General features: G+C 35.8%; 1 protein-coding gene across 1 annotated transcript; it reads right to left on the reverse strand.

Moving 5' to 3' along the window:
- Positions 1-133: 133 nt before the first annotated feature.
- Positions 134-9,854, reverse strand: kmt5aa (lysine methyltransferase 5Aa). The gene is made up of 7 exons (XM_051411816.1): positions 9,536-9,854; positions 7,434-7,584; positions 6,987-7,245; positions 6,796-6,883; positions 6,109-6,168; positions 5,204-5,394; positions 134-4,425 (listed from the first exon to the last, which is right to left on the reverse strand). The coding sequence occupies exons 1-7, from the start codon at positions 9,542-9,544 to the stop codon at positions 4,215-4,217; spliced, it is 969 nt and encodes a 322-aa protein (XP_051267776.1). The 5' UTR covers positions 9,545-9,854; the 3' UTR covers positions 134-4,214.
- Between the last annotated feature and the right edge of the window lie 1,863 nt (positions 9,855-11,717).

The following is an 11,717-nucleotide window of genomic DNA, read 5'->3' on the forward strand; positions in this document are numbered from 1 at the left end:
TAATCCTTCAGATCTACCGTACACATCTTTTTATTCATGCATTGGTTGAAAGAAACTGTTAATATCTAAAAACATCTTTGGGTACAAACAGGAGAAAAGTCACACACACAAAAGCAAAACCAAAAGCAACAACTTTAAACTTGCAATCATTTATTTGAATAGAAGAACAAACCAGATGGCCATTCCCTGTTTACTTGCATATTACATCTTTTTATTCATCGATGCCTCAACCCCCCCAGCATTAAGATTTATTCAACGCTACAACTGCAAAGATCTACTTAACGTCCCCTAAAAATGGCCAACAGGTCGGTTTTCGCCCCTCAGGTTGTTTTATTATTGCATTAGTTCTACATGAGGAAAATGAGACGTATTGGTTTAAGAAAAAGGCTGGTATGAAAACATTTCACACACTATGCTACTGTTAGAGGTTGCAGGTGGGGGTCAAATCTTGATGCATTACACACAGTGGGACTTCCTGAACCTTACTGCACATATCACTGGGTCCTTTGTATTAACACTGATGAGACTCGTGTGTTATTCAAATCAAGATTAAAAACCGGGGGAATCAAAAGAATCCTGGATTTCAATAATATACTGAATATTTTGGAAACTTTAAAAACATCCACCGAGACGTATCCGGAGAGGATGGGTAACATTTGGTACAACAGCCAGGTCTCAGTATTTAGCATCATTTTGTTTAATTAAACCTGCTACAGAAGTAAAACATTAAATTCAGAGCTTTAAAAGGCGTAGCTCGACATTTTGGGAAACCCTTTTTTTCCACTTTCTTGCGGTACGTTAGACGAGAACACTGACACCACTCTCGTATCTGCCGTTTGAAGTCTAACCCTCTTGTAGCCGTAGCTTTGACATTTAACAGGAATAGACGAGCGGTCTCGATCTTCTCATCTAAATCTTGGCAAGCAAGCACATTTTCCAAACCTATTCCTTAAGAGACGGAGCCCAAAGATTCCCCCAAAAACATAACGATACCAAACTCATAATAACAAAAGAAATCTATTATAATTTAGATATTCGCAATAATACAAACAGCAGCTGTAAGAAGAGGAAGTGCTGTACAACTAAATAAAAGGGAATGATGCGATTAAGAGCCAGTACATTTTGATTCATTATTCTTGTACTGAGCAACTTAACTCATACAACGATGTAATTCAAATGTTATTAATGTATTATAGCCTGTGTTTAACTTTGAAAATGTATTTTAAAGGTTAAGTGATGTTTTAAAATGTTCGTCCCGACAATAAATCTCACAAAAACTCCAAAACCAACAGCGAATGTATCTAACGAGTGTTATTTGTTTTTAAAGCCTGTAGTTTATTTACACTGGAGCACCAAATGTGGATTAATCCGCCGCTGAAAATAGTCCCTAACAAATGTTTTCCTCCTGTTAGAGTAACGTTATTTACACCTTCAGTAGGAACCAGTGAGCTGACGTCGGACAGTATCGACTAACTATCGTTGGTTTTGGTATTTTTATGGGATTTGTTGACGGTAATGAAAATATAGAATATGACTTTATGCTTTAAAACAGATTTATTATTCTGATTTCCAGGAGAGGAGGACTCAACTGTGTCCACTGTCTATTCAGCAATGTTTTAAAATCACAACTGCTGCTCTGCATGTGGTCATTTTGTTGATTTTGACCAAAGTAATGTGATTATTAAAGCTAAAATACTGTTAATATTTAAGGTGAGATGCCACTGTGATTTTATGTTACGTGAATTGGAATTATCTAAACAATTAGCTAAAAGAAATATAATAATAATGTCTCAGTGATTTTCTAATTAAAGGATTAAACATAAAATCAGGATAAATAAGATAAATGGGAGAAACTGCCAGAACTCTGAGGTAAATTTGACATTCTGGTTACAGTTCACAGGAAACACATTTGTTTTGTTTTTTTTAAAAGCTACTAAAATATAAAGTAAAATATATAAATAAATACAAAAAAAAAGACCTGTTGGTGGTTACATACTCTCACATGGAACATCTGGTTGTGAACAATGTGACAAAGGTTTGTGAGCGGGAAGAACAGATGTGTAGAAAACCTGCAAAAGATCCACAATATACAGCAGGAGTGTAACGGTTCACCAAACCCACGGTGTGTGTGTGTGTGTGTGTGTGTGTGTGTGTGTGTGTGTGTGTGTGTGTGTATATAACCATTAAACGTATGCGGCGACATTTTGGGAAATATACTTGTTCTCTTTTTTTTTTTCGAGTTAGATGAGAACATTATTATCACTCTTATATCTGTTAGCGTAGCTTAGCATAGAGACTGGGAATGAGGGGAAACAGCTAGCCTGTATTTTTTATTTTGGTTTTTTTTGGGAGGTTTGTGTTTTGGACTGTTTCCCGTCCGATAAAAAGCTAATCTGCCTCTCCTCTCCTCCATAGACTGAGGCTGTAATGACTGTCTTTTAAAGAAAGAGTTTTCCTGACGATACAGGACAGCGTTTGCTCACAAATTGTTTTATAATTTACCTCTCGTAGGTTGTCAGAGTCACTGACTAACACTTCGTGCTCGGTTTTGTGGCTGTTTTCAAAGTCCTCTCATCTCCTACAAACTCAAAGTGTTCATCGAACGTACAATTTGTATCTCTGTGCATATATTTATTAACCAGAAGAACAAATTTGATCCTTTATAGGCTGTCTGCATGTAGAACGTCTGTATATGTATATAACGTCTATATGACCGTCACACTTCACGCCAAAAGGTCTGCTTCGACTCTACGAGGGCGATGTGAGTGAGGAGCTAAAATACTACTAAAATATCCAGGACATCAGCATTTTTTCTAGGATATTTGGTGATTTTAATCAATTTCCAGGTGTTTCCATAACTGGAAAACTGGTCTTTAAATGTCTAGGTTTTCCAGGTTTTCCCTGGTTTTCTAATTCAAATGATTATTCGCTCATCGCTTTGTGGTAAAACTCCTAGAAATTAAAACTTTTTACATTAAATGTACATAAATATGTAAATAAATATATTTTTTGTCAGTGATTTTGTGTTTGCTTGAACTTATTCTGATTTTCTGTCTCATAATTCAGCCACAGAATAAAAAAGAGCTCTGATTAGCTTTGATATTTAACATAGAGACGTGAGAGTGACATCAATCTTCTCATCTAACTGTAAGAAAGTCGGGGAAAAAAACTATTTCCCAAAAGGTCAAACTGTTCCTTTAAACCGCCGTTTGATTTGCAACAGCGAGCCAATAAATATATTTACATAGTGCAGTAATATAGACAGTATCGTGGATTTATATTGAAGTGAAATTAAAAAGGGAGAATGAGCAGTCGAGGTTACAGAGAACCTGAAACTGTATTTATATTAACAAACATGTTGTATTTTAACTGACATAACAGGATATACTGTCGGTATCTGCTTTTGTCTTATTCGAACGTTTACTACTTGATCATTCAAACGAACTGTGCGTCTTAAATATTAAAAAATACAATATAGGCTAAAAACAAAAACTTCAAAATAAAAGCATCAAAACAAGAGGAAGATTATTCATTTGACAAATGTCTGTATTCCTATGTCATCCTTTAAGTCTGTATGTTCAACACTACTTTTACTTACACAAAAAGTAAAATACTTTTTTGTAATTAAGACTCAAAAATGCCAACTGAACCATGAGTTTGGTAAACTATTACACTTCCACTAAACAATAGTAGACTGTGTGAGTTTTGATGGGCTGAAATCAAATGTTTATATATGTGTACATATATATATATATATATATTATTTTAAAAAGGGTTTTGTAATTTGCATCTCATAGTTGTTGCTGATCCAAAAAAGGGCTCTGGGGCCATAAATATAAGTATTGCTAACTACTAATTAAGAAAAAAGCAGTATAAAAATGCAGAGCATTAACTACCACCTGCATGCTGTAGAAGCATTGGTCTATAGGTAATACAAAATGTACAAAATAAATGTGCTGCAAAACAACCAGAATGTTTCATATACACATAAATAAAAAGTACAGATGTCATCCGACAAGGCAGATGGACCCTTGATTTAAATGTGATAAGTACCCCCGTTAACTTCCCGCTCTTAACCCCGCCCTCCCACTTCCTCAATATCGGAACAAAACAAGGAACACATTCTGTTTCTAAGGCATTTTGTACACTAGCTAATGAGAAACACAAGTGTTACTGTTACGTTTCCCTTTTGTTTTTGTTTTTGTTTCCTCCGATCAGTATTTGAGCCACGGGTGAGCCGCGATGGAGGCTTTACTGCGGTCTCCGTAGTCATAGAGCAACTCCTCGCCCTCGTCAATGTCTCGAGAGGCAACGAGGATGAGGTGAGGGACCGCGTTGATGTCGTGGAGTTTGGTTTGGCAGTTTCCATTTTTACTGTGATTTATCAACCTACCCATTCGACCGGTCTCTTTTGTGGCGTCCACACTGCGGGAAGAATAAAAAAACAAAAGAAATTAGTCTTTGTACTCAAGAAAAATAGCAAGAAAACACATCAATCAATTCATTTAAAAAGACTGAAACTTTAAAGTTCAATGTATTTACTTTTGGTAATTGTAGTTTTCATGGTTAGTCCACCACCCCGAGTTGGATTTAAACACACAACGAGAGCTTTACAGGAAATGATGAATACATGTAATTTCATTTCATTGATATCAGCCTCACTGTTCACTGTTAACTCAGAGCTACAGAAACGACTTTACTGCGTCCTGCTGCTGTTCAGAGTTTGTTTGTATGTTTGTTTGGCTGCACTGTAATCAGATATTTGCTGCTCAAGGAGAGTTTAAACTGTACTTGCTGTTACCATGGTAACAACGGGTGTAGCCCATATCAAACTGCGACTTTAAGCAGCAGCCAGTGTTGTTCTGGTTAAATTAGTCATTAGTCGGTGCAGGTCATCTTTTACACTGTCACTAAAGCTGAAATGATTAATTTTCAACTGGTTTTATGTTCTTTTTTTAAAATATTAATAACTAGCTGCTATAAATATAAGAATATAAGAAGCTTTTTGTGATGCTTTTACTGCTTATTTCTTATTTGTGAGGTTTTGTAACCATCAGACTGACAGAATTCTTGATTAAAAATCTAAGAATAGAAGCCAAATATCCACTTAAACTTTAAGATTTCTCCAACCAGTCAGCTATAATACAGTATATTCTCCAGTAATACACCGGCAGTTCAGTTTGAATGTTGTGGTGAATCGTACCAGTAAGTTTTGCAGAGGTACTGGAAGTAGTACATGTAGCAGCCAGTGGCGGGGTTCAGAGCGTATTCGGCCTCCCTCTTTTTGGCGTCGGTGATCTGCAGCAGGTCTCCGTGGTACTCCACCACATACTCGCCTTTCCGGAAACACCGAGTGGCAAACACCGCTCTCCCCTTTCCTTCTATGTGCTGCACCTACAAAAAGGTTTTCTGTCAGGACGCAACAGCTGGAAAAACATTTTAGCCTATTTGCATTTACTTTGAATATCTGATGGAATATAACAACACTTACAAACAACAAGAATAAAGCTGCCAAACAGAAGTTCTTTCCTCTCCACGTTTGGTTTCTTTTTGTCTCCATTTAAATCAATTTTAGGGTGCACGATTTCTTTCCCTTTTAAACTTTTAACGGTGTTTATACTCTATTATTAAGATGCTAAAAGTTCCCTTGACTGACTTCCTGCGCAAAATATGAGTTAAAATAATTAAAAAGAATTACTATATAGGGATCCTACATGTTTACAGAGCATCTTTACCCTCAAAAAACAGCATAAACTGTCTTATAACGGTTCAAATACATCTGGCAGGCTAAATCAAACCTTATGTGTGCAGCCCTATTTATTAATCCCTATCACATAAATACGTTAGATTGTTGTTAATGTCACATGTTAATTGCTACTGGAGATATTAAAGATTTTATCCAAACATAATGAGTTTAAAGACACATACAGGTATAATGAGCTTTAAATAGACAAAGCCCTCCTTCAGTTTGACTCTTTGATGGTAATTGTGGTCAAACCTACATTATTGAACTGAATTTCCTATAAATAAAACACACCTGCTGCATCATTCAGACTAAACAAAAAAAAAAGGGTACAGAAGCTGCGATGTGCAGAAAACTCAACGTACCTCCATTCCTTCCTCTATTCCCTTTGTGATGAGATCATCTATGTGTTTCTTTTCTTCACACTGGTGACATAGAAAGGAAACATGAGATTGTATTATACTCTAAATGACATTCAGTGATAGTACCACCAGTAGTGGTTGGAGACAGGATGAGTTGAGGTTAGGTATCACAGAAGATGACACAACTATGTTTCTGTGGCTCAGAGAGGAACAGCTTTTCAGTTAAACGTACTACGTTATGAAATAGTCTCAGTTTAATACTGATGCCTCTTTATGACCTACACAAACAAACAAAGACCTTCAGAGAGAAGATTTCTATCTCGTTATTCTTAATTCCTGCAACCAGAAACAAGGCGGTAGAAACATTCTGGGGCGCCAGAATCAACACAAATTCTCCGCTCCGCCCACACTCCACGTATTTGCCCATTTTTTGATTAACCGGCAGCCGGCGGAGTCAGGAGTGAGAGCCGACCACACTGAGCTTCATAAAAGCTCTTCACAGAGACTACGTCTATTTTGAATTATACTGCAAACAACCCATAACTCAGCACTTCTCTTTTCCAGAAAGAATAGTCTTATATTCATGCCAAGTCAGAAATATCTGGTCCAACTATATATTTTTAACATCTATCCCACCCAACAAGATAATCCTGACAATATAATATATAATATGTAATAATCTAATCTCACCTTAAGTTCTGTTTTACTCTTTCTGGAGCTTCGTCTTATTGGATAGTAGTCAGTAACTTTTCGGTTTTGGGAGTTTTTCCCTCCTGCACTGTAGCGGAGAAAGAAAACACAACTATAACAAACAAACACACAACTATCGCAAACAATATTTTTTCCTCGACGGCGTTTAGAAAATGGGACGTTGCGCGTACATTCTTAGCGTGGATTTCTTTCCTTTGACCTTGAGGCGGACTCCTTTCCTCTGGTGGCCGTGGAGAGCGCTGCCGTTGTTGTTGGCGTGGAGCGGAGTGTGAGATAAGCTGTTGCTGAGGGGCAGGGCGAGCTCGGTCGGGGAGTGAAGGCAGGTCTGAGTGCGGAAGAGCTGCGGCGACTGTTCAGCTAACCAGCAGTTCTCCATCTCCGGGAAATCAGTCTTTGAGTCTTTTGGTGTGATGCTATTTGTTCTCCTGCCTGGGAGGGAAAGAGTGGATGAAAAAAGTGTAACATCCTGGTGTTACTGTTTCTGTTTCTGTTACATAATGACACCGAAAAATGAACATAAATAGGTCCGTTTGTTCTCTCGCAGAGTGTTTACACACAGTAAAAACCTCTCTCCTCAGCTGGAGATCAATCTGTAAACCTGCAGCCAAGATACTTACCCTCTCCCTGCCTCTGGGCATCATTCTGCTGGCAGCATATCGGAGAGCACCTCCCCTCCTGTGTCAGCTTGATCGCCTTTTCATCGTGAACTGGTGATATGGACTTGGGGCAGCTTAAGACAGTGACTGGATGGTTATTGCATACAGTCTCCTGTGAATGCAGAGAGAGAGAAAACGTATTTAGTCTCAGTCCTGTCGTGTGTATTGTTATCGACGCTCCGCTGTATTTTGAATTAACACATAATTAACAGCGAAGGAGTGTGCAACCTGACAAAACATAAATTAAAAAAGACATCAGACAAAGAGATAAAACAAACTAAAACCCAAATATATCCACTTTACTATCACATATGACAAAGAAAAGCAGCAAATCTTCACAGTTGTTTCGAGCTCTCTATCACACATACAGACACAAATCTGCTAGAGGTTGCTCCAGGTTGGATTTATAAATGTTTCCAGAGGAAGGAATCGTGTTTGTTAGACCTCAAAGTTACACACAATACTGTACGGTGAGCAACAATGAATGTAAACCGTAAACTCTACAAGGCGTCCTTTAAGGAGCCATAAAGCCTATTCCCACTGACTGACTCAACAGGGTGATTAAAAACTCATGTACAATTACTTTTCCTCTATTATCAAACACTTCCTGAAACAATAACTAGACTTTAAATAACACAAATAAAAGCAAACACGTCCCTGAAGTTAGACGCAGCCCTTAACTGTTTATTTTTAGTATTTGAACACTGAAGAGGCCCTCCTATAAGATATATAAGATATGTTTAAAAATATACTCAGTAGGTCGATATCTCAGCGTTTCATTCATTCATTCAACTAAATTATTTATTTGATATAAAACTTTGAAGAACTGAACACAATCTACATTCACAGAGAATTCAGCCTCGTCCTACAAGTATGCATGATGCAAAATATTAATATTACATAACACAGATTATAGAGAATTATATTAAAAAGTTCTTAAAAGTATCAAAAAATAATAATAATTTCTGGTCAAAATTCACAGATCTCTTGTTTTACACAAACTTCCTGCTGTTATTGTGTTCACTGTTTATCAGCTGTTCTCTACTGTTACTGTTATACATTGAATATAATATAAAATATCTATAAAATACGTCACTAAGCAGCAGTTTACCCAACGATAGAAAATGGTTTCTTTTATAGAAAATGGTTGGAAACGACTGTTCTAAGGTAACAAAAACACAAAAATTCTTATTTTAAAGGTGATTATATATTAATAAAAACACCATATTCCTCCAATAAATGCTCCCACATGTTTCACACTGGGCCTTTGAATTAAGGCCGCACAATTAATCGAAATATAGAGCTGTAACATTTTGATAAAAAGGTTAAATGTGTGACAAAGCAGTATTATAACGACGTACGTAGGTGCACTGCTCTCCAGACTCAAGAAAAAATGTCACATAATCATGATTTTAACAGGTTTTTTGGTTGAAAATTAAATTTGTAATAGAACAAATATATCTAGAATCACAATATGTGTCAAAATAATCCCAATATGATGTTTTTACCCTATTTTACATGTAAAATCTACTTTTTTTTATCTATTTTTTTTCAACAAGAACCTTAAAGAAATATATTCTTTTAGTTTAGTTTGTGTTTTTTTTTTTGCTTCCAGTGGTGTGGGTGGGGCCCTGAGGAGGGAACCACGCTGGCTCCACATCCCATCATCCCATCACCAGCCCCCTTTAAACACACAGTGAAGGCCTCTTCTGTGCCTCATTATCTGCAGCTCAAACCCATTTAACAATAAAAAACAATAGCAGAAACTTCAAACAGCTGCTTTAAAACCATAAACCCTTCCCAAAACCCTTTAAAAAACAAATCTATAAATCTCAAGCTGTAATATCACAAACCCTTCTCTTCCCCAACAGCTAGCACATGTCCCCAGCTAATGTTAGCACTCAACAACAACAACAACAACAACAACTTACAGTACAAACAACGATTAATGATAACGTTACACACACACACACAGCCTGGAAGAGGGGGAATTAACCCACTTACAGGAGCTCGTTTACGCTACTTAACCTGTGTTTTGATGCCCCCCAACCGAGCAAACTTACCCCGCTCATGTCCGACCGCTGTTCGAGGCTCGTCGCTCGGCTCGAAGCCTCCCGGAGGTGGAGGTTGTTGTTGTTGTTGTTGTTGTTGTTGTTGTGTGTTTGTGGTCGTTTTCCAGGAGTAACGAATAAATTAATAGTTTTTTTTTTTTTTTTTCCAGCCAGTTGAGAGATTAACGTCGTCCCCCCCTCCCTCGTTACAGCAGTGCCCTCCCCCCTTTTCTCTCTCTCTCTCTCTCTCTCTCTGTCTGTGTGTGTGTGTGTGTCTGTTGTTTTTTTTAACTGCCAGCAGATCAACCGACGCAGCCTCCACAGCTCCCGGCCGCCATTTCTCTTCATGTTACAAAAAAATAAAATAAATAAATAAATATATGTAGAAGGAGAGGAGACGAAGCAATGTCGCCCCCTTCAGGCCGACGGTGGTACTGCGTGTGTTTTTAACCCACCACTTTATTATCTTATTAATTTAATTATTAACATCTTTTTATATATATATATGTTTATATTTATATAGATATTATATTTATTACTCTTTTTTAAATAATTATTATCATTTATTCACATTTATACACAGTGCACCTTTTAGCACAGTTCTATCTTTATCTTTATTTATTTATATTTTTAAAAGTACTTTATTTTATTAAGGCAAATTCCTTGTACTGTAAAAACTTACTTGGCAATGAACCCAATTCTTCTTTTAATTCCAGCTACAGGTTTACTGTACACTACAAGTTATATTTTATATTTGTCTTATTATTGTACGTATGGAATAAACCACTGTGACAATAAACCTCTTTAATCTTGAATCATTTATTCTGTCATTCTTGTAATAATCTATAACTTCGGCAACACCACAATCTTTAAAACTCGGCACATACTGTGGAATACATTTACTTTGTAGAAATTAGCATTTATTGTAGTGTATGTATTTCTATTTTATATATTGTGTTAGATAGATTAGATTCGATAGATCGATTTTATTGTATTTTATTCTCTTTTGCATTGCATTCCCCTGCTGCTGTGCCAAGTTTATGATGAAAGCATAAAAAGACAAAATATAAATAAGAATATAAAGTAAATAAATACATTTAATTAAAGGGATTTTTCTGTAATATACTAAAAAGTGTTACTACATTTTTATTTTTTATGACTTTAAGGGCTCTGACACAAGAAAGAAACTTGTTATGAAACCGAGCTTTCACTTTCACTTCCTTGGATTTGTGTGTATAAAATTTCCCAAGAATAATATGACGTTAACCAGAGAGTCATCTTTGCTATTAAAAGCCTGTAAACAATGTTCTTATGAGTAAAGATACCCAGCTGAGAAACCTTTGGGCAAACCACTCTTGTACATAAAGCGTCAGAAAACATACAATGGAAAAATAAATGAACAATAGCTTCAGTTTCATCACAAAATACACAGTAAGTTTCATCATAAAATACACAGTAAGTTTCATCATAAAATACACAGGAAGTAAGTTTCATCATAAAATACACAGGAATTTCATCAGAAATTAACAGGATTTCTATTATTATTATTATTATTATTATTATTAATAATAATAATAATAACAAACAGCAGTTGAACACAGTAGGCAGTACATGAACAGACAATGCCAGCGTAAACAGACAGAAATCATATATTAGTTCACAAAATTGTTGTAAAGTTTGGATTTCTCTTATTTTTAAGAGTATGGGAGTTATGTAACATATTGTTTGACTTCAATTTAAAAACTTTAAGAATGGTTAAAATGACTAAAAAGGATGGTTTATAAGTTGGACTTCTTTTATTTATGAATGTGAGACATTTGTTTTGGTAGAAGAGTAAGAGAGAAAAAGGCCAAACAATAAATTTCCATATGAAAGGGTAAAATCAGAAACAATATACTGGGAAATAAAAAAATAAATATATATATATATATAAAAAAAAAGAATAAAAATACCAAAATAAATAACATAAATCTTCTAGAGCCAGTTGACAAAAATGAGCACGTTACACCAATCTAAACAACGAGTTAAACTACTTTTAAAAGTCTCTCCTATGTGCTGGGAATAATAATGTACAATAAAATAATAATTTTATCTTTAAAAGAAACAAAAGCAGCCTAAAAAAATAAATAAATAAAAAAAAAAAAAAAGGAAGAAGACGTCGAAGAAGAATTTCTCTCCCAACGTCACTTCCTGC

The sequence above is a fragment of the Dicentrarchus labrax genome, unplaced genomic scaffold (assembly GCF_905237075.1).
Source record: "Dicentrarchus labrax unplaced genomic scaffold, dlabrax2021, whole genome shotgun sequence".
Lineage (NCBI taxonomy): Eukaryota > Metazoa > Chordata > Actinopteri > Moronidae > Dicentrarchus > Dicentrarchus labrax.